The sequence below is a fragment of the Hemitrygon akajei genome, unplaced genomic scaffold (genome assembly GCF_048418815.1).
Source record: "Hemitrygon akajei unplaced genomic scaffold, sHemAka1.3 Scf000046, whole genome shotgun sequence".
In the NCBI taxonomy this organism is placed as follows: domain Eukaryota; kingdom Metazoa; phylum Chordata; class Chondrichthyes; order Myliobatiformes; family Dasyatidae; genus Hemitrygon; species Hemitrygon akajei.
The window spans coordinates 4,413,888-4,437,469 of record NW_027331932.1 but is presented as its reverse complement, the minus strand read 5'-3'; the positions used below and the strand labels follow the sequence as shown (position 1 = coordinate 4,437,469).

At 49.0% G+C, this 23,582-nt stretch overlaps 1 protein-coding gene across 1 annotated transcript; it reads left to right on the top strand.

Annotated features, from left to right (window-relative positions):
* The first annotated feature begins 460 nt into the window (after positions 1 to 460).
* LOC140720734 (NACHT, LRR and PYD domains-containing protein 3-like) lies at positions 461 to 21,596 on the top strand. Its single transcript, XM_073035564.1, has 14 exons — positions 461 to 680; positions 1,371 to 1,823; positions 5,766 to 5,862; positions 7,830 to 8,189; positions 8,765 to 8,931; positions 10,737 to 10,908; positions 11,008 to 11,073; positions 12,599 to 14,333; positions 19,083 to 19,169; positions 19,325 to 19,495; positions 19,651 to 19,821; positions 19,976 to 20,146; positions 20,302 to 20,469; positions 20,634 to 21,596. Exons 3-14 carry the CDS (start codon positions 5,853 to 5,855, stop codon positions 20,719 to 20,721), a joined length of 3,366 nt encoding a protein of 1,121 aa, XP_072891665.1. The 5' UTR covers positions 461 to 680; positions 1,371 to 1,823; positions 5,766 to 5,852; the 3' UTR covers positions 20,722 to 21,596.
* Positions 21,597 to 23,582: the final 1,986 nt, after the last annotated feature.

The window sequence follows — 23,582 nt, the reverse complement described above, 5'->3', positions numbered from 1 at the left end:
TGGGTCACAGGTTTCTTGTTGCGACAGCTGCGCGAATGGGAAATTAATAATTTTTTAATGTTACCAACGTCAAAAACTCTCCGGAATCGCGAAGCTCTCGGAAAATATATAACTGCGGCCCTCCAGAAATCCTGTGGGGGCAAATTGCCGAACGTGTTTGTTTGAGTTCAGCAGAAAGGCGACTCCCTGAACCGGGACAGGTGAGGGATGTTTCAGCTGAAACTCGTCCTGAGCTGGAAAGCCTCCCAGAACCCGAGATGGATCAAATCCTCGGACTGGGATTCGCTGAATTAAACACAGAACCTCCGCCCCATTGGTTGTGATGGAACTGCAAGGAGGGAAATTGTTTGACCTACGCGGAAGTTCAGACAGAAACTACCCGCGTCCGCGAGAGACGGTTAGCGCTGCCTTTGATATTCCTGTCTGTGTTTCCTCCATTTGCCCCCAGCTCCGTCTCCCCCCGCTGTCGGACAAACCCCGGACCGCAGAGGGTGCGCGCACCAGAAATGCGGCCATGTACGCTTATTCCAGCTCAATCGGACCAGTGTATCTGTAATGCCCGACGGACACTGTATAAACAAATAGCCTCGGAGGTAGCAGCTTAGACTGAAATCTCTGTACATGGTGAGCACACCGCTCACCCGGGACCGCACTGAACTCCGTCCGGTTTCAACATCGCAGTAAGTGTTGTCTCCGATTCGTCAGAACCAGGGAGCGTTCACAGCGGGGTTCGGACCGGGAGGGAATTCAATGGCACGAAGGAGCTCTGAAATGTTCAAGTTAACGAATTAATTACTGACCAAACGGATTAGGAGAAGCGATGTCGTTACCTTCAATCAAAACATTGTCCTGTTGGTTTCTACTGAGTCAGTACTGTAGAACGTTTCACACCGACAGTGATATCCGACATGTCCCACGGGGCTGGGTTCCATCTCTGATCTCTCTCTCCCTCCCTCTCCCTCTCATCTCTATCTCTCTCTCTCTCTCCGTCACACACACACACATTCTCACACACACACACACATACACACACACACACACACACACACACACACACACACACACACACATACACTCTCACACACACACACAGACACACACACACACACAGACTCACACACACACATACAGACACACACACTCACACACACACATACAGTCACACACACACACACACACATACACACAGACTCACACACACACACACACACACACACACATACACTCACTCAAACACACACACACACACACACACACACACTAAAACTAACTACTCAAAACAACAGAGAAAACGTGAGATTTTACTGTTTGGATTGTCTCAGTTAAGAATGCGGCAGATCGGCTAATTCTATTATTTTTATTTTTCTTAGAAAGAAAGATATTAAAACCACAGCTGATTTGGTGTTGAGATGAATTAGAATACTGGAAACTCACAAAGTCTGATAGCGATTGTGACAAGTCGGCATTCAGATTGCTGACACTGGGGAACTTTCTTTCCTCTGTCACCTCGTTTTATTGATATCCCCCTGGAACAGTAAGATTTGACTACAACATTAAGCCTGCTTTGCTGACAGTTGAAGGGAGGGGAGGAATGTTGAACCGTTTGGATTTGTTTTCAGCAGAAACGCCGCTGCCTGATCCAAGGAATGTCTGCGTGTCGGAATCCGTCCTGCGGACGGGCAGCAACTTGCACACAGAAAGTCGCGCTGTGAGTCTCACAGAACAGCAGCACCGGCTCCTCGGCCGATTGTCTGCTATGAAGCTGGAAGAAAACGACTTGAAAATATATCCACACGGAGACTGAATATTCTTAGCGAATTCAGGTGAGAATAATTCAGCTTCTGATATTTGTTTCCGATCTTTATTTCAAATCGATCCATGATCTGTGTTTTGCATCGGTGATCAATAACTCATTCGCTCCATTTTAACCCCCTTCCGGCGGCGATATGATTTGTGATCCTACACTTCCTTGTCAGCATTACTGAGATTTTTCACAGCTTATGCCATTATTAAAAACTGATCTGAAACCAAGGGTTCCGATTTCAAAGCAAGCGTGTGAAAAATCTGTTTGGACAACACGTTTCCCGTTTCCAAAGCTTGTCATTTCAGATGAATGCATGTTATCTTTTCCTTTGAGACTGTGTTTATTCTGGGTGCTTCCAACGGATCCGCTCGACATCCTGTAGAAGCAAAGATTTTGATTCTGTTCAAGGCCACGGCACACAGTAAACAAGGGGGGGTGGTGTGGAGGCGGTGGTGGGAAATGGGGTTGGTGGGCGGGGTGACCGGTTTCAGAAAGAGACAGGCGGCAGGCGACATTTCGGTGCGAAAGCCATGATTTTATTGTACGGGGCAGAACGATGGATGGGCTGAGTAGCCGATTTCTTTTATATTTCCGGTAAAGATCTGACTCCAGATAGTAAATGTCAAACTCCAGAGTTACTGTAACGTTATTTACTGTAGTACAGGAAGGAAGAGAGCACCTTGGGTCGTAGAAGGGGTCGGGCCACCGGGGGCGATCCTCAACGGTGCAGGAAGTGATGGCCGGGTTGAGGACCGAGAAACCCAAGGGGTCCCAGGGGAGTAGGGACCCCTCTGTTTGAGGGGAAGGACAGGGAGAGTAAACCTTCGGGGGACGACCAGCGCAGTGGGCTGGTAGTGGCGGGCGTCCCGGGAGAGGAGGGGCGGCTGGTAGCGTGTGCTATAACTGTGGGAAAGAGGGGTACTTCCGGCGGGAATGTGAACAGTCAGGGGTGTGCTACAGCTGTGGGGAAGGGGGACACTTTTGGAGGGATTGTGAGAGACAAGACGTCCCGAGGTGGGCAAGCCCCCGGGCGAGTAAGAACGGAGAGGAGTCGGGAAACTTAGGAGAGTGTCAGTGAGTGAACGGACTGGAGTTTCTGGAGGAACACGTTCCCAGAAATCTGCCAGGGGACCACCGAAAGCCCAAGCCTTTATTCCGGCTGGGCTGGTGGGACCCCGTTCCAGCGTGTGCCTACGGATAGAGGGGGTTTACGCAAAAGCCATCCTCGACACAGGATCTCAGGTGACCTTATTTTACCGGCCGTTCTACAACAAATATCTAAAGCACTTGTCAGTAACCCCATTTGAGGCACTGGCGATTTGGGGTGTGAGTGAGGGTGATAACCCGTATTCCTGTCAGTGATATTGGAATTCTCCGAGGGCGATGTGGGAGTGTCTGAAGCCATTGAGAAGCCGGTGTTGGTTTGGCCGAACCCGGTGGAAACAGGTGTCACTGCCCTTCTGGTGGGGACTAACTCCCCTCTTGTAAACGGCTCCTGGGAGCCTGTAAGGAGAAGGCGCTGGAGAACTTTCTGGAGACACTCTCGGTACATCCAGTGTTTCGAGCTGTGTTCTAAGAAGTGGTTGACCCCCTAGGGCTGCATCCTGAGTGCAAACGAGAGACGGTGTGGTGTACGAAGGTGAGGCCTAAAGTTATACGGCCAGGGGAGGTGGCACTAGTGATGGGGACCCTCAGATTCCCCTGAGTGCCGGCAGGCAAAGCCCTGTTAGCCACGATCTCGAGGGGGAGACACGATTTCCGGCGGGGGTGCTCGTGAGGCCGGAAGTGCAGAGGCCAGCGGTGGTACCTGCGAGGCGGATGGCCGTGAGTGTCAGGAACACCACGGCAGGTGAAATCACCTTTAAGAGAGGGATCCCGCTGGCGCATTTGTTCCCGGTGACGGTAATGTCTAGCGCCCCTGTGAGGCCCACTAGGGGGGAAGGATTGGAAAACAGAGGAAAGCTGACCGCTGAGGCCTTTAACTTTGGGGATTCTCCTGTGTCACCGGAGCAGAAACACAGGCTGGCGGAGAAGACTTTGAAGCTGGAAGATGTTTTTTTCTCTTGGCGAATTCGATGTGGGTTGCTCCAAGAGCACTCGCCATATCATCCGAGTGACTGAGGACACCCCGTTCAGAGAGAGGTCACGGCGACGTGCCCCAGCAGATGTGGAAGACGTGCAGGAGCACTTGTGCAAGTTGAAGGAAACTGGAATCATCACTGAGTCTCGAAGCCCCTATGCATCCCCAATAGTAGTGGCTCGGAAGAAGATGAGAAGGGTACGCATGTGTGCGCACTACCGGCGAACTGTCGCTGACCAGTATATCAAATATGGGATATTAATTGCCCAGTAATGAAATCTAAAATTTGGCAATGCCAATCCACCTTCCTTTTTTAACTTCTGTAAATGTATATTACCTAACCTAGAATTTTAATTCTGCTTGAAATACATGAAGAAATTTTTCAATGAACATTGTCAAAAAAAGATTTCAGAATAAAAATTGGTACCGCTTGAAATATATATAAGAACATAGGTAAAAAAATCACCTTAAAACCATTAATCCGACTTATCAATGATAAAGACAATGGTGAACATTTAGTAAACAAATATTTAATGTGATCAATTAAGGGTAAAAAATTAACCGTAAAAAAAATCCTATGCTTTTTCTTGTAATTTTAATCCCTAAGTATATAAAATAAACAGTAACTAATTTAAAATGCAAATTTCTGTAAATTGGAACCTGCCTATTTAGGGGGAACAATTCACTCTTCTTAAGTTTCAATTTATACCCGGAAAAATTACTAAACTGAACCAACAATGATATAACTGCAGTAATGGATTTCTCAGGATCAGAAATGTATAATAGCCAGTCGTCTGCATATTATGATAACTTACGGATATCCATCCCGCGATTAATGCCAACAATGTTAGGTGATTCTCTAATAGCAATTGCCAAAGGTTCCAGCGCAATATCAAATAATAATGGACTAAGAGGACAACCTTGCCTGGTACCCCTAAATAAGCAAAAAAAGTGAGGTGCCGGAGACAATTTTCCACAATATGGACCAGTCACACACAGAATATCTACATAGTTCTACAAAGACCGATCATGAGTCACCATGGCATTGTGCATGGAAAGTTGTGTTCAACAATACTTTTTTAAGATTTTTGAAGATGATTGTCAATGCGGGTGGGGGAGTGGGTATTGTACATTGGCAAGCTGCCTCATGACAGCTTGGTCTGGAAGATAACGTCCCATGCCGTACAGAGAGAGAGAGCTAGTTGGATTCAAAAGTTGCCTTGAAGCTAGCAAGCAAAGAGTGGTGGATGAAGGTTTCTCCTTGGAGTGGAGGCGGGTATCTAGTGGTGTACCGCGAGGCTACAGTTTGGGACATTTGATATTCGTTATTTGATAGCAATGATTACAATGCAAGTGCACAAGGCTTGACCAGAAATTTCGCCGATGACAGACAATTAGTAGATGGTACTCACGGTGAATATTATCGTAGCTTATAGGGGATCTAAATGGGCAGAGGATGGTAAATAGATTCCAGAACCAACCCGAGCAGCAACGTTTTCATGCAGAGGCTGGTGATTATGTGGCGGGAACTGCCAGAGGAAGTGGATGAGTCAGACACAATTGTATAATTCCAGAAGCAGTTGGCATGTGAAGATAGAAGGAAGAGGCCAGGAGGGAAACGGGCCCAACTTAGAAAATTAGGACCATCTCAGTGTACACTGTGGTCAGCATTGTCTCGATGGGCTGAAGGGTCCGTATCTGTGCTCTGTTTCTCTGTGCCTCTATCGGAAGGATGCTCTAGATATCACTGGACAGACATACAGACATGGTTTGGGAGTTGATGCGAACTGCGGCTCTGATACAGAGAATGGCTGTACTGTCACATTTGCAAAGTAATCCAACTCTCTCTGACTCACTGTCTGCTTGTTGTGTGTAATACAGGTTATCACCAGCAGGCTGGGCTGTCCTGCACCGGGATCAGAGTGTAAACAAGACGACGACAATCAACAACCTTCAGTCAGAATCAGAATGGCTACAGGTATGTTCACCTGGATCTTTATAACTAAACTTCTGCCCTGTTGGTGCACAATAGTTCAGATGAAGAAGCTTACACAGGCGCTAACAGGGCAGAGAAAAAGTTTCATCAAGCAGTGCCATTGATCCCACTGGTAAAATGACTTTGTATAATCGATCGGTCCAACAGTTCCAGCGCAGGGACCTGACACCAGTAATGGTCGAATGACTCCACTCACCAGGCAAAGCTTCACCTGAGTGAAAGGAGCCGGAGACCCTGAATCAGCAGGTTGAGAGTGAAACACGAACAGGAATGTGACAGCGGTGCTGTTTGTTATGTAAAAGTCTACGTTCAGGGCTTTTTTTGCACATCAGGGCCTGTTTAGAGGTGAAAGACATCTTCAACTTTCATTTACAAAATTCAGAGATAGGTGACAAGAGCATTTCCTGGATTTCAGAGATTGTGCGATAATACAACATTTCATGTTTTGTCAGGGCAGCTCTCAACTCCCCCCTCGCTGCGCAAAGTAGATGAGGGGAGTTTTCCGAACTCAGTTTTCTGTAGCCGAGCCGAGAACATTGCCAGCCTTGGAAATGGCTGAGGATCAGGAGACACTTCATTTGTGGTCTGCATCGGTCTGTCACTGTCTGGTATGGAGGGGCTACTGCACAGGACCGAGTGAAGCTGCCGGAAGTTGTAAATATTCAGGGAGCGGTGTCTCAGAAAGGCAGCGTCCATTATTAACGACATCCAGCACCTAGGGCATGACCTTTGCTCACTGTTACCATCAGGGAGGAGGTACAGAAGCCTGAAGGCACACACTCAGTGATTCAGGAACAGATTCGTCCTCTCTGCCATCCCATTCCTAAATGGACATTGAATCTTTGGACACTACTTCATTTATTTTAAAAATATACAATCATTCTGTTTTTGCACGTTTCTTTAATTTATTCAATACACGTAATTGGTTTACTTCTTTATTTTATTATTATTATTATTATTATTATTATTATTATTATTATTATTATTATTATTATTATTATTATTATCATCATCATCATCTTTCTCATTTTTATTCATTATTATTTTTCCCGCTAGATTACGTACTGTATTGAAATAATGCTGCTAAGTTAACACATTTCATGTCACATGCCGGTGATAATAAACCTGATTCAGATTCTGTTTTACGTGTGCAAGTTTACCCTTCAAGCTCCCGTGTTCCGGGGCAAACTGTCCCAGCCGAACCAGATAACAAACAACCCCATCCGGTAACGGTCTTGTCAATATCCTCGACACTTCTTCAAGCTGAATCACGTCCATCCTGTAGATTAGCAACTGTAAAGCTCTCTCAGCGAGCCTTTTAGCTGCTAGAAATGTACGCAAGACTCTCCCTTTGCCAATGCTGCTACATGACAATTATTATCCAGGAGACGGGATGGGACCCAGGGGACCAGGCATCATGGGCTTCAAGGTTATGTTCAGTCTGTAACCCAGGGGACTGGACGTTGTCCATCTCAAGGCAGTGGTCAGTCTTTGACCCAGGGGACAAGACAGTGTGTGACAAAGCAACCGGAGAACGTTTGATCTGGAGGATCGGACCACGAGTAATCCAGTGGCTTGTCTGTGAGTGATACAGGTGACTGACAGTTTGTGATCCAGGGAGATTTATGTTTGTGGGAGATAATCCCAGTGATAATTCCCGGTATCACCTGATGCCGATCCATTAATAACCGCTGATTATTGGTGTGTTCAGCTAATGCGTAGTCGGTGATCAGTATTACTGTGTTTATCCATTTCTTTTTCTGGGAGTGGATGTGTCCACTCACTGGCTTATCGGGATAGTGACCTAACATGAAGGGTGGTTTACATTCACCAGCACAGTCCCTCTCCAAATCCGGTCAGCCGGAGTCCCGGCTCCATTGCAGACACCCGTTGTGAATCCTTGTTCGAGCATAAATCACTCTAAACCTGCAATTCATCATTTACTGCAGGTGGGAAATTAAATCCGGTACAGAAAGTACACAAGAGGCTCTTACCAGGCAGCTCATCGAGGGAAGATGATCGGGACACGGGAAGCAAGGTTCCAAAGCAGGGTCAGATTGAGAGCAATGTCCCAATGGAATGCGGTCCGGCCGCAGAGGAGGAAGAGCAAATTCAGCCCAGAGACAGTGACGTCAGAGACACCGAGCAGGACCCTGGAACCGCTACAAGTGAGGCGACTGCCTGTCAGCCCAGAGACAGTGACGTCAGAGACACTGAGCAGGGCCCTGGAACCAGCACAAGTGAGGCGACTGCCTGTCAGCTCGGAAACTCATCAAACACGGAATTGTCAAGTGCCCAACAGGGAGTGGGTGAGTGAAGCATGAGGGTGATGTGTTCGCAAAATGACGTGGGAAGTGGGTAAATGTGATTCCTTGTTGGAGGGTTGGTCAGAGAGGGGAAAGTGTGGGCGTGGTGCATGCGGTGTAGTGTGGCACCGGTTACCGCACTACAGGAAATGTCCGACCTGCTCTGAGGATTTCCAGGATGTGTATCGGAGGAAATGCAGCTCTCCGGATAAGAGAGTATTTCCAGGATATGAGTTCTGGGAAATGTATTCGCCAGGATAGAGAGAGTATCTCTGGAAAGCGACTATCATTGACAGTCCCAACATATATTGCCCATTTTAAACTGAAATCGGTGAGTGGGAGGGACCGTGGGAGAGACAGGTTTCTGGTGAATGGGTTCCTTCTGGGAACGTCTAGCACAGCGCATTGATGGGTCGGTTTTTTAAGGCCAGTGTTGGAGATTAGGGCAAAATACGTGTTTCCAGCTGAAAGCAGGTAAACATTGAGGTTCAAGAGATGACTGGTTTGTTGAGTTTGGTGAAGCAGTGGAGACAAGCGATATTTGAGTTTGTGACTACATTCCCATTTTATATTCGCAGAGCCAGAGTTTACAATCTCCGACCTCCTGGCAGAGGGGGGCGAGTATCGACTGTACCAACTGACAAAGTTCTACAGGGAGAGTCTGAAACATGCAATTGAAGAGAAAGTTGAACGACTCGGTTGGATGTTGACAAAGGAGGGACATTTCAGTAGAGAAGAAAATGAGGTGAGTGTATTTAGAGTATTGTCACTGAACTTCTGGTATCAAAGGGAATAGTGATCAATATTAATCTCCTGTACTTGCTAGGAGTTCTACCTGGCATTAAAGACTTTGATCTCTGAATTGTCTTCAGTAGATCTGTTTCAGCTGTTCAGGTGGGGAGCACTGGGAACTGCAGGTTCAGAGTCACCTTCTCCTCTCACACCTGCTGTATTTATCAGTGTACCGGACCTCAGTCAGACCTTTGTCTTCAGTAGATCTGTTTCAGCTGTTCAGGTGGGGAGCACTGGGAACTGCAGATTCAGAGTCACCTTCTCCTCTCACACCTGCTGTACTTATCAGGGTACCGGACCTCATTCAGACCTTTGTCTTCAGTAGATCTGTTTCAGCTGTTCAGGTGGAGAGCACTGGGAACTGCAGGTTCAGAGTCACCTTCTCCTCTCACACCTGCTGTATTTATCAGTGTGCCGGACCTCAGTAAGACCTTTGACAAGGTTCCGCACGGAAGGTTAGTTAGGAAGGTTCAATTGTTAGGTATTAATATTGAAGTAGTAAAATGGATTCTACAGTGGCTGGATGGGAGATGCCAGAGAGTAGTGGTGGATAACTGTATGTCATGTTGGAGGCCGGTGACTAGTGGTGTGCCTCAGGGACCTGTCCTGGGTCCAATGTTGTTTGTCATATCCATTAATGATCCGGATGATGGGCTGGCACATTGGATTACTAAGTATGCAGAGGATACTAAGATAGGTGGCGCTGTGGATAATGAAGTAGGTTTTCAAATCTTACAGAGAGATTTAGGCCAGTTAGAAGAGTGGGCTGAAAGATAGCAAATGGAGTTTAATGCTGATAAGTGTTAGGAGCTACATTTTGGTAGGACTAATCAAAATAGGACATGTACGGTAAATGGTAGGGCATTGAGGAATGCAGTATAACAGAGTAATCTTGGAATAATAGTGCATAGTTCCCTGATGGTGGAATCTCATGTGGATAGGTTGATGAAGAAAGCTTTTGGTATGCTGGCCTTTATAAATCAGAGCATTGAGTATAGAAGTTGGGAAGTAAAGTTAAAATTGTGCAAGGCATTGGTAAACCCAAATTTGGAGTATTGTGTACAGTTCTGGTCACCGAATTATTGGAAAGATGTCAACAAAATACAGAGAGTACAGAGGAGATTTACCAGAATGTCACTTGGGTCTCAGCACCTAAGTACAGAGAAAGGTTGAACAAGTTAATTCTTTATTCTTTAGAGCGTTGAAGTTTGAGTGGGGAACTTGATAGAGGCATTTAAAATTATGAGGGGATAGATAGAGTTGACATGCATAGGCTTTTTTCCATTGAGAGTAGGGGAGATTCAAACAAGAGGACATGAGTTGAGAGTTGGGGGCAAAAGTTTAGGGGTAACACGAGGGGGAACGTCTTTACTCAGAGAGTGGTAACTGTGTGGAATAAGCTTACAGTAGAAGTGGCAAAGACAGGTTCAATATTGTCATTTAAAAATGGATATGGATATGGACAGGAAAGGAATGGAGGGTTATGGGCTGAGTGCAGTTAGGTGGGACTAGGTGAGAGTAAGCGCTCGGCACGGACGGTGTTACTGTGCTGTAATAGTCATATCGTTGTATGACATAAGTGCAAGGGCTGCATATCTGGACTGTTGAACAGGCATTCAGTCTAAAATTAATTTTTCATCTTATCAGGACCGTCGGTCAAATTCACCTCAGCTCATTAATCCAGGATGAATATTAAACTGTGAGATTCGCCATGTCTGTCCATCTATTCCACAATAAATTAATTGTTTGCTTTTATAGAAAGTCACTGAACTGACAGAGAAGGGAAACCGGACAGAGAGTTCCAGACTCTTCCTCAGTTTGGTGAATGGCAAAGGCTCCCTTGTCCGGAGGGCGATGTGGGAATCCTTTGTGATGTGGAGGACTGAGTTACCGAAGTTGGACAGGATACTGAGGGAGATACAGGAGCTCGGTATGTTAAAAACAAGCACTCAACACAAAGGCACATTGAACTAAATAGTTGTAATTATTTTAGTTCTGTTTTCATGAACTCTTTTTTTTATTTAAACAGGTCCTTACCCAGAGGAATACATAAACATCGCACAAGGGTTGTCTCAGTTACCCACTGAACTGACAGGTGAGTGATGAAATGCTCTGTTCAAACCACATCTCAAATGTTAGACTGTGACTTGGCGGATTCTGGGAACGAAAATCCACCATCAATCATTCGGCGATCTCTGGTTTCAGGTTGCAATTCAGATCATCTCTCGTTGCAGCCTGAACATTGTAAAGTGTATTTTTCCAGCTGTTCCAGCTGTTAATGTATTAATCCAGTCCTTGTGTCTGCTGAACCCTCCACTCCGGGTCCTAACGCTCTGGGTATCCCCACACACCCCAGACAGGCTCCTGATACACTGTATGACCCAGTCCAGGTGACCTTTCTCTCTTCAGACCTTTCAGATTCCGAAGCACCTTCTCCTTCGTAATAGCAGCTGCACTCAATTCTGTCCGCTGATGCTCTTTACAATTTGGAATTCTGCTAGTGACTTCCACAGAGTATGTCTGACATTTCCTTTTGCACCCGTTACTAAATCTACAACTTCATTTTCCAGCGGTTCGATATCAACCCTCTACTTTTTTTACTCTTTATATATCTGGGAAAGAACAAAAGAAACACTTTGTTATCCTCTCTTATGCTACTGACCATACCCTCGCATTTCCTGCACATTCACGTATCTCTTGGAGCATCTATGACATAGTTGCCTCCAACACGACCCAGGCTGTAAATTCCAGGCACACACAACCCTGTGAAAAATCTGCCCACATGTACTCTAAATTTACCCCATTTCACCTTTACCAAATGCCCTCTGGTATGAGCCATCAATCCTAAGTTGAAAGCAAAATACAGGCTCTCGACCCCAAATCTTATCTCTCAATCTTATAAACATCAGGCAGATCTCTATTCAAACTCCAGAATAAACAATCCAAGTTTCTCAAAGCTCTACTTGCCTCACATGCCACCGAATCCAAGCAACATCCTGGTGAACCTGTTCTGCACCCTCTCCAATCATCCCCAGTGCTGGACAATCAGAAGTGAACACAATACTCTAGATGCACCATAAAACCATCAGACTTAGGAAGATAATTAAGCCATTCAGCTCAGTGAATTTGCTCCGCAATTCCTCTCAACCCCATTATCCTGCCTTCTCTAAATGTTGACGCTCTTCCTGTTTTGATACCATTGGTGTTTGCAGTGGACACCTGTTACTCCCCAGAGTGCAGTTTTGCCAAAATGCACAGGGTCCTGCTCTCCATATTTCCACACCAGGTCAGCAATAACACCGTGTGTTAATGATGCAAACAATGTTTAAATATAGTGAAATTATGTAACAGCACTGCAGTCAGGATTGCAATAGGATATCCGGGGAACGTTCACCTTCATCAGTAATTAGCGTCAGAATATCAGGATTGGACATTTTTCTGAGACAATCATCGCTGTTAGTTCCTGTGTCTGTGAACAGAAATTTACTTTCTGTCCTAATATCCTTGGAAACATTGAATTAATTCATGTAATCTCAAACACTGAATATTGGAATGTAGTAATAAAGTTCTTTGTCAGTTGAGCTAGTTAACATTTTGAATATGTTTTTGTTCCCATGAAGATGTTCAACAGAAACACAAGGAGACTCTGCGGGCACAAACTGAAACGCTTAGAGTGAACACGATCCTGATGAGGGAGAAGGTGAAGGTTTTCCAGCTGGATGATCGATACACAAAGCTCACGGTCATTTCTACTCTTCGAGATCGGAGACTGGTGGAACACGAGCTGCTGGCAAGAGGCAGAGACCACGAGGATTACAGAGAGAAACATTTCCGTGGAGCGTTAGAAAAAATACAGACTGCACAGTTATTCCACATCAGTTTTTCCCGGAGTAAATCCAAATCTGGGAGTTCTGCAGCAGTAGCCGGAGTGCCAGGAATCGGGAAAACAACAATGTTACAAAAGATTGTTTATGACTGGGCCGTGGGGAAAATATTCCGACAATTCCAGATTGTCTTCAGTTTCAAATTCCGGGATTTAAACTCTATTAACTGCAGGATAAACCTGAGGGAACTGATTCTGGATCAGTATCCTTACTTTGGGAATATCCTGAGAGAGGTCTGGAAGAATCCAGAGGGATTGCTGTTTATATTCGATGGTTTGGATGAATTCAAGCACAGAATCAATTTTGCAGATAGTCGGAGAGATACAGAACCCAAGCACCAGTGCCCAGATCCCGAGAGGTGGTGTGAAGTGTCTGACATTGTGTACAGTTTAATCCAGGGCAAGCTGCTCCCAGGGTGTTCAGTGTTGGTGACCACCCGCCCCACTGTGTTACATTTATTGAAAGAGGCGAAGATCGGTGTCTGGGCTGAAATCCTGGGATTGGTTGGTGAGGAACGGAAGGAATATTTCATCCGGTATTTTGAAGATCAGACTGTGGCAGCAGCTGTTTTCAAACACGTGCAGGAGAACGAGATCCTGTACACCATGAGCTACAACCCCTCCTACTGCTTGATCCTCGCTCTGGCACTGGGCCCCTTCTTCACACAAAGAGTCAGGGACCCGCTCAGAGTTCCCAAGACCATCACTCAACTGTACTCCTACTATATTTACAATATCCTGAAAAATCATGGCCGTGAGATTGAGATACCCCGTGATGTGTTACTCAGGGTTGGTCAGATGGCCTACAGAGGAGTGTCAGAGAAGAAGATTGTGTTTGCAGACGGAGATTTGATCAAGTTCAATCTGCAGCCTTCCCAGTTCCTGTCCGGGTTCCTGATAGAGATTTTGGAGAGAGAGGATTCTGCCCACAGGGTGGTGTACACATTCCCACACCTCACCATCCAAGAGTTTGTAGCTGCAGTCGCACAATTCCTGACTGTACATCCCGAGGATATCCTGAAATTCCTCAATGAAGCCCACAAGGCAAAAGATGGGCGATTTGAGGTATTTCTCCGTTTTGTTGCGGGTCTCTCCAACCCAATGACAGCTCGGGGCCTGGAGGAGTTTCTGGGTCCATTTCCTCATCAAACAACCTGCCGGGTGATTGACTGGGTGAAGGAGGAGGTTAAACGCCAGAGTAGAAACACGGGTGACACTGGTAGAAGGAGACTCCTGAACACATTGCACTACCTGTTTGAGTCTCAGAATCGTGGACTGGCTCAGGACGCACTGGGATCTCTGAAAACACTTTCATTCAGTGGAATGACACTGACCCCTATTGACTGCGCGGTCCTGTCTCATGCCATCGGACTCTGTGATACAATAAAATATCTCAACCTGGAGTACTGCCACATTCAGTGTGAAGGAATCCAGCGGCTGGGACCCGGGCTGCACAAGTGCCAGGAGTTGAGGTAACTTGATTTATCTCTCACTCAGAACTGTGACACTGTTCTATTGTGCTGTTGCAAAGTAAACGGATTTGGGTAAAACTGCAGTAAATCAGATTGAGATGTATTGTGGCAAATGCCACCCGCTTCATCGTGTGCGATCACTCTTCCCCATCCCCCCTTTTCCTGTTGGATTTCTCAGCCATTACCCTTCCTCTTCTCAGATTTCTCTTCCACACCCATGTTCCTGCTGTGGGATCTCTCTACCCTATCCACTTCCTCCTGTGGGATCTCCCTTCCCCATCCCCCCTACTCCTGTGGGATCTCTTTTCCCTTACCCAATTCCACCTGCATGATCGCTTTTCTCATTCCCTCCCTCCTGTGGGATCTCTCTTCCCGATCTCCTTCCTCCTGTGGTACCTCTCTTCCTGATTCAGCTTCGTACTGCTAGATCTCTATTCCCCATCCCCCTTCCTTCTGTGGGATCTCTTTTCCCTTACCCAATTCCACCTGCATGATCGCTTTTCTCATTCCCTCCCTCCTGTGGGATCTCTCTTCCCGATCTCCTTCCTCCTGTGGTAGCTCTCTTCCTGATTCAGCTACGTACTGCTAGATCTCTATTCCCCATCCCCCTTCCTCCTGTCGGATCACTTTCCCTATCCCCCTTACTGTGGGATCTCTCTTCCACATGCTCATCCTCCTGAGGGATCTCTCATCCCCATCCCCTTCCTCCTCTGGGATCTCGATAACCCATCCCCTTCCTCGTGTGGGATCTCGCTTCCCCATCCCCCTTCCTCCTGTGAGATATCTCTTCCCCATTCCCTTCCTCGTATGGAATCTCCTTTACCCATCCCCCTCCCTCCCAAGCGATCATTTTTCCCCATCCCCCATCCTCCTATAGGATCTCTCTTCCCCATCCCCCTTCCACCTGTAGGAACTCTTTTCCCCATCCCCCTTCCTCCTGTGGATCTCTCTTCCCCATCCCCCTTCCTCCAGTGGATCTCTCTTCCCCATCCCCCTTCCTCCTGTAGGAACTATTTTCCCCATTCGTTTCCGCCTGTGGGATCTCTCTTCCCCATCCCCTTCCTCGTGAAGGATCTCCTTCACCCATCCCCCTTCCTCCCAAGCGATCATTTTTCCCCATCCACCTTCCTCCTGTAGGATCTCTCTTCCTCATCCCCTTCCTCCTGTGGGATCTCTCTTCCCTATCCCCTTCCTCCCGTGGGATCTCTCTTCCCCATCCCCTTCCTCCTGAGCGAACTCTCTTCCCATTCAATTTCTCCCGCAGGATCTCTCTTTTCTATCCCCCTTCGACCTGAGGGAACTCAGTTCCCCATCCCACTTCCTCCTGTGGGAACTGTCTTCCCCATCCCCCTTCCTTCTGTGGGATTTCTCTTCCCCAGCCCCTTCCTCCTGTGGGATCTCTCTTCCCCATCGCCTTCCTCCTATGGGACCTCTTCCCCAATCCCCCTTCCTCCTGTGGGATCTCCCTTCCCCATCCGCCTTCCTCCTGTGAGATCTCTCCTTCCCCATCCCCTTCCTCGTGAAGGATCTCCTTTACCAATCCCTCTTCCTCCCAAGCTATCATTTTTCCCCATCCACCTTCCTCCTGTAGGATTTCACTTCCCCATCCCCGCTCCTCCTGTAGGAACTCTATTCCCCATCCCCTTCCGCCTGTTGGATCTCTCTTCTCCATCACCTTCGTCCTGTGGGATCTCTCTTCCATATCCACTTCCTCCCGTGGGATCTCTCTTCCCCATCCGCCTTCCTCCTGTGGGATCTCTCCTTCCCGTTCCATTTCTCCCGTAGGATCTCTCTTTTCTATCCCCCTTCGACCTGAGGGAACTCAGTTCCCCATCCCACTTCCTCCTGTGGGAACTGTCTTCCCCATCCCCCTTCCTTCTGTGGGATTTCTCTTCCCCATCCCCTTCCTCGTGTGGGATCTCCTTTGCCCATCCCCCTTCCTCCCAAGCGATCATTTTCCCACATCCAACTTCCTCCTGTAGGAACTCTTTTCCCCATCCCCTTCCACCTGTGGGATCTCTCTTCCCTATTCCTTTCCTCCCGTGGGATCTCTCTTCCCCATCCCCTTCCACCTGTAGGAAATTTTTCCCCATCCCCTTACGCCTGTTGGATCTCTCTTCTCCATCACCTTCCTCCTGTGGGATCTCTCTTCCCTATCCACTTCCTCCCGTGGGATCTCTCTTCCCCATCCCCTTCCTCCTGAGGGATCTCTCTTCCCATTCCCTCTTCCTCCTGTCGGATCTCCATTCACCATCCGCCTTCTTCCTGTGGGATCCCTCCTTCCCGTTCCATTTCTCCCGTAGGATCTCTCTTTTCTATCCCCCTTTGACCTGAGGGAACTCAGTTCCCCATCCCACTTCCTCCTGTGGGAACTGTCTTCCCCATCCCCTTCCTCGTGAAGGATCTCCTTTACCCATCCCCCTTCCTCCCATGCGATCATTTTCCCCCATCCACCTTCCTCCCATGCGATCATTTTCCCCCATCCACCTTCCTCCTGTATGAACTCTTTTCCCCATCCCCTTCCACCTGTGGGATGTCTCTACCCTATTCCCTTCCTCCGGTGGGATCTCTCTTCCCCATCCCCTTCCACCTGTAGGAACTCTTTTCCCCATCCCCTTCCGCCTGTGGGATCTCACTTCCCTATTCCCTTCCTCCCGTGTGATCTCTCTTCCCCATCCCCTTCCTCCTGAGGGATCGCTCTTCCAATTCCCTCTTCCTCCTGTTGGATCTCCATTCACCATCCGCCTTCCTCCTGTGGGATCTCTCCTTCCCATTCCATTTCTCCCGCAGGATCACTCTTTCCTATCCCCTTCCTCGAGTGGGATCTCTCGTCCCAAATCCCCCAACTCCTGTGGAATCTCTTCTCCCCATCCCACTTCTTCATGCGGGATCTCATTTCCGCATCCCCGCCCTCCTGTGGGATGTTTCTTCCCCATCCCCCTTCCTGTTGTGGGATCCGTCTTCCCAGTCCCCCTTCCTCCTATGGGATCTCATTTCCACATCCCCCTTCCTCCTGCAGGATCTCTCTTTCCTATCCCCCTTCTACCTGTGGGAACTCTCTTCCCAATCCCGCCATAACTGTGGTATCTCTTTTCCCCATCCAAATTTCCTAATGCGGGATCACTTTTCCACATCACGCTTCCTCCTGTGGGATCTCTCTTCCCCATTCACCTTCCTCCTGTGGTACCTCTCTTCCTGATTCAGCTTCGTACTTCTAGATCTCTCTTCCCCATCCCACTTCCTCCTGTGGGATCTCTTTTCCCCATCCCTCTTCCTCCTGTCGGATCACTTTCCCTATCCCCCTTACTGTCGGATCTCTCTTCCACATGCCCATCCTCCTGAGGGATCTCTCATCCCCATCCCCTTCCTCCTCTGGGATCTCGATAACCCATCCCCTTCCTCGTGTGGGATCTCGCTTCCCCATCCCCCTTCCTCCTGTGGGATATCTCTTCCCCATCCCCTTCCTCGTGTGGAATCTCCTTTACCCATCCCCCTCCTTCCCAAGCGATCATTTTTCCCCATCCCCCATCCTCCTTTAGGATCTCTCTTCCCCATCCCCCTTCCACCTGTAGGAACTCTTTTCCCCATCCCCCTTCCTCCTGTGGGTCTCTCTTCCCCATCCCCCTTCCTCCAGTAGGAACAATTTTCCCCCTCCGTTTCCGCCTGTGGGATCTCTCTTCCCCATCCCCTTCCTCGTGAAGGATCTCCTTCACCCATCCCCCTTCCTCCCAAGCGATCATTTTTCCCCATCCACCTTCCTCCTGTAGGATCTCTCTTCCCCATCCCCTTCCTCCTGTAGGAACCCTTTTTCCCATCCCCTTCCTCCTGTGGGATCTCTCTTCCTCATCCCTTTCCTCCTGTGGGATCTCTCTTCCCTATCCCCTTCCTCCCGTGGGATCTCTCTTCCCCATTCCCTTCCTCCTGAGCGATCTCTCTTCCCATTCAATTTCTCCCGTAGGATCTCTCTTTTCTATCCTCCTTCGACCTGAGGGAACTCAATTCCCCATCCCACTTCCTCCTGTGGGAACTGTCTTCCCCATCCCCCTTCCTTTTGTGGGATTTCTCTTCCCCAGCCCCTTCCTCCTGTGGGATCTCTCTTCCCCATCGCCTTCCTCCTATGGGACCTCTTCCCCAATCCCCCTTCCTCCTGTGGGATCTCCCTTCCCCATCCGCCTTCCTCCTGTGAGATCTCTCCTTCCCCATCCCCTTCCTCGTGAAGGATCTCCTTTACCAATCCCTCTTCCTCCCAAGCGATCATATTTCCCCATCCACCTTCCTCCTGTAGGATCTCACTTCCCCATCCCCGTTCCTCCTGTAGGAACTCTCTTCCCCATCCCTTTCCTCCTGTTGGATCTCTCTTCTCCATCACCTTCCTCCTGTCGGATCTCCATTCACCATCCGCCTTCCTCCTGTGGGATCTCTCCTTCCCGTTCCATTTCTCCCGTAGGATCTCTCTTTTCTATCCCCCTTCGACCTGAGGGAACTCAGTTCCCCATCCCACTTCACTTTTCTTGCCAATGGTGAATGAGACGGAATATGTGGGGTTCACAGGGTCACAGCAACAGACTAAATTATTGACATTGGGTGAATACCCTGGAGCTGGGCAGTGAGAGACTTTGACAGTGATGGGAAATCCAATCAGTGATTTACGGAAGGGTTTAATGTTTCCTGAAATATCCGCGTGAAAGAAATTCCCTCAGACCCTCGGTTTGTATCACTTTCTTCATCAAGTTGTCTCTTTGTGTTTAGACTTGGGGAGAATGAACTGGGAGATTCAGGAGTGAAACTGGTGTTTTCGGCTCTGGGGAACCCGGAGTGTAAAATACAGAAACTGTGGTAAGTACCAGACTGTGGGAGATTGTGTTTACAGTCACTGGGTGTCTGACACTGAACATTAATGTGATCAGTAATAGTGTTACTGATTATCACTGGGGATCTGTACCGTCTCCTGTCTCTCTGTGTCCTTCACCCTCACTCTCTCTCATCTCCAGGCTGAACAATGTCGGTCTAACAGATTCTGGGACGGAGGATTTCGCCTCTGCTCTCAGTACAAACCGATCACTGACGGAGCTGGACCTGAGTGATAATAAACTGCGAGATTCAAGAATGAAATTGGTGTCTGCGGCTCTCAGGAACCCAGAGTGTAAAATACAGAAACTGGTGTAAGTACCAGACTGTGGGAGATTGTGTTCACAGTCACTGAGTGTCTGACACTGAACATTAATGTAATCAATAATTGCGTTACTGATAAACACTGGGGATCTGTACCGTCTTCTGTCTCTCTGTATCCTTCACCCTCACTCTCTCTCATCTCCAGGATGAGTGGTGTCTGTCTCACAGATTCTGGGGCAGAGGATCTCGCTTCCTCTCTCAGTACAAACCCAACACTGACGGAGCTGGACCTGAGTTATAATAAATTAGGAGATTCAGGAGTGAAACTGTTGGTTGCGGCTCTCAGGAACCCGGAGTGTAAAATACAGAAACTGGAGTAAGTACCAGACTGTGGGAGAGTGTGTTTACAGTCACTGGGTGTCTGACACTGAACATTAATGTGATCAGTAATTGTGTTACTGATAAACACAGGGGATTTGTAACATCTCCTATCTCTCTGTTTCCTTCACCTCACTCTCTCTCATTTCCAGGCTGAAATGTGTCGGTCTCACAGATTCTGGGGCCGCGGATCTCGCCTCCGCTCTCAGTACAAAACCATCACTGACGGAGCTGAACCTGAGTTATAATGAACTGGGAGATTCAGGAGTGAAACTGGTGTCTGGGGCTCTGAGGAACCCGGAGTGTAAAATGCAGAAACTGTGGTAAGTACCAGACTGTGGGAGATTGTGTTTACAATCACTGGGTGTCTGATACTGAACAATAATGAGATCAGTAATTGTGTTACTGATAAACACTGAGGATCTGTACCGTCTCCTGTCTCTCTGTACCCTTCACCCTCACTCTCTCTCATCTACAGGCTGGAGAGTGTCGGTCTCACAGATTCTGGGGCCGAGGATCTTGTCTCCGCTCTCAGTACAAACAAATCACTGACGGAGCTGGACCTGAGATCAAATTCGCTGACAGACCGATCTGTCCCCGCTCTCCGCCGCCTCATACTGACACTCCCGAGTCTGGAGCGGATCGGGTGAGTGTTTGGGTTAATATCCAATGTGATAAAATGTCAGCGGATCCGCGGGTTTTCTGGTGATATTTGTCTGTGAGTGTTGTTGAAACATTAACGCCGGTCCCCTGTTACTGACACTGTTGTGTAATCTGTTTATTTCATCTTTATTCTCCCATCTGTTTCAGGCTGGTGGGGAATCGGTTCACTGAGACCGGGGAGAAGGAACTGAGACCTCTACAGGGAGTCAGATCCGGACTGACTGTGGAACTGTGAACATCTGAATGTGTGAACATCCCCGTCCGCGTGATGGAGCCGATTCCCCGCCCGCGCCTTTAACGACCCCCTCCCCTTTAACACCCCCTCCCCTTTAAATCCCCCCTCCCCTTTAACTCCCCCTCCCCTTTAAATCCCGCCCTTACCTTTAATGGCCGCGCGCCGGGGGTAATTCCCAACGGTTTTAACGGAACCGGCTCCGGTCTCGAGCTCGGGGATATCGGAAGCTTTCCCGCAGTGACGTATTTCCGCCCGTTGTCCAGCGGCGCAGCTTCCGCCGGATGTGCGGGTTCCAGACTCTCCCGCGTGACACCCCGGGGAATTACCCGGACAGGAGGAGACCGGGGGGGCCGGGGCTCAGTCTGGGACACCGGTGTCCCGGGAGAGAATCCTTTTGCTCCCGTTGCCGAGGACGGTGCATTCGGCTGTCCGGCCGATACAATGATGTTAAATTGACAAATACCTCAGCAATAACCTTGGATCCACAGCGAACCCGGACACCGCCCTGAAGTCTGATTTTATAAGTATCACTTACGCGATGCAGAGCGACGGTGAGAAACGGGACTGATTAATCTACCGGTCACCCGTTGTCGCCGGTCAGTTAGTTGTGAGTGACTGTGAGTGAGTTGGGAACAGTGTGGCGACCCTCTTTCTGCGCAGGCGCACCGGCTCACAAATAGCCAGAGATTAAATGCCAGCCCCGTGAAGTTTGAATAAACTGGTCTGGAACAGACTTACCGACTGCGTGTCGTTGTCTCTCGCTCTGTATGTAGTACATCGTTACAACAGCTAATTTATTCCCGCAAGTCAGCTGCTCACATACTGTTTAATTTCCATTTATCATGATGAAATTAATAAACCGCTGTAACTTCCTGCCTTGGTGTCGGACTTGAGTTTGTTTGAGGTTTCTGCTGCCCCCCGCATCCTGTGCACTGTAACAGTGGGTCGGAGCACCTCACACTGACACAGTAGCGTCTCAACTGACGAAGGTCGGACATTCCCGGGGTCAAATATAGAGTGAATCTCCCTCCTCACCGTCCCATCACACACTCCCGGGGCCAGACACAGAGTGAATCTCCCTCCACACCGTCCCATCACACACTCCCGGGGTCAGACACAGAGTGAATCCCCCTCCAGACCGTCCCATCACACACTCCCGGGGTCAGACACAGAGTGAATCTCCCTCCACACCGTCCCATCACACACTCAAGCGGTCAGACACAGAGTGAATCTCCCTCCACACCGTCCCATCACATACTCCCGGGGTCAGACACAGAGTGAATCTCCCTCCACACCGTCCCATCACACACTCCCGGGGTCAGACACAGAGTGAATCTCCCTCCACACCGTCCCATCACACACTCCCGGGGTCAGACACAGAGTGAATCTCCCTCCACACCGTCCCATCACACACTCCCGGGGTCATACACAGAGTGAATCTCCCTCCACACCGTCCCATCACACACTCCCGGGGTCAGACACAGAGTGAATCTCCCTCCACACCGTCCCATCACACACTCCCGGGGTCAGACACAGAGTGAATCTCCCTCCACACCGTCACATCACACACTCCCGGGGTCAGACACAGAGTGAATCTCCCTCCACACCGTCCCATCACACACTCCCGGGGTCTGACACAGAGTGAATCTCCCTCCACACCGTCCCATCACACACTCCCGGGGTCAGACACAGAGTGAATCTTCATCCACACCGTCCCGTCGCACAAACGAGATCCCAATCCTATGTGTTCTCTCTCACCGTCACTACCCCTAACGGGTCGCCTTCTCTTCCCGTCCACTCTTACAGGCCTCGCTCTCAATCAAAGGCCATCTTCTCTCATTCATTCCCACCACCCGCAATCCTAACGGGATGCACCGTCTACCTATTCGCTGCCATCGTCCGAGCACTGTCTGCTCGAGAATGATCCACCCCTTCCCATTCATTCTCACAGTCCGCACTCCCAGTAAACCCGACCCCTTCCCATTCACTGCTATCATTTGCATCCCTAACGGGACGCACCCCCACCCATTCTCTCCCGTCTTCCGAACATTCCAACTGGATCCCACTCTTTCCCTTTCCCTCCCAATGTGCCCACCCCTTCCCGTTCGCTCCCAATGTGACCCACCCCTTCCCGTTCCCTCCCAATGTGACCTACCCATTCCCGTTCGCTCCCAATGTGACCCACCTCTTCACGTTCACTCCCAATTGAACCCAACCCTTCCTGTTCACTCCCACTGTGACCCAGCCCTTCCCGTTCACTCCCAATGTGACCTACCCATTCCCGTTCGCTCCCAATGTGATCCAGCCCTTCCTGTTGTCTCCTAATGGGACCCAGCCCGTCCCATTCACTCCCAATGGGATCCAGCCCGTCCCATTCAGTCCCAATGGGACCCACCCTTCGTGTTCACTCCCAAAGGGACCCACCTTTCCCATTCACTCCCAATGGGATCCAGCCCGTCCCATTCACTCCCAATGGGACCCAGCCCGTCCCATTCACTCCCAATGGGACCCACCATTCCCTTTCACTCCCAATGGAACCCAACCCTTCCTGTTCACTCCCATTGTGACCCAGCCCTTCCCGTTCACTCCCAATGTGACCTACCCATTCCCGTTCCCTCCCAATGGGACCCAGCCCTTCGTGTTCCCTCCCAATGGAACCCAGCCCTTCGTGTTCACTCCCAATTTGACCCAGCCCTTCGTGTTCACTCCTAATAGGACCCAGCCCTTCGTGCTCACTCCCAATGGGACCCACCCTTCCCATTCACTCACAATGGGACCCAGCCCGTCCCATTCACTCCCAATGGGACCCACCCTTCCCTTTCACTCCCAATGGGACCCAGCCCTTCGTGTTCACTCCCAAT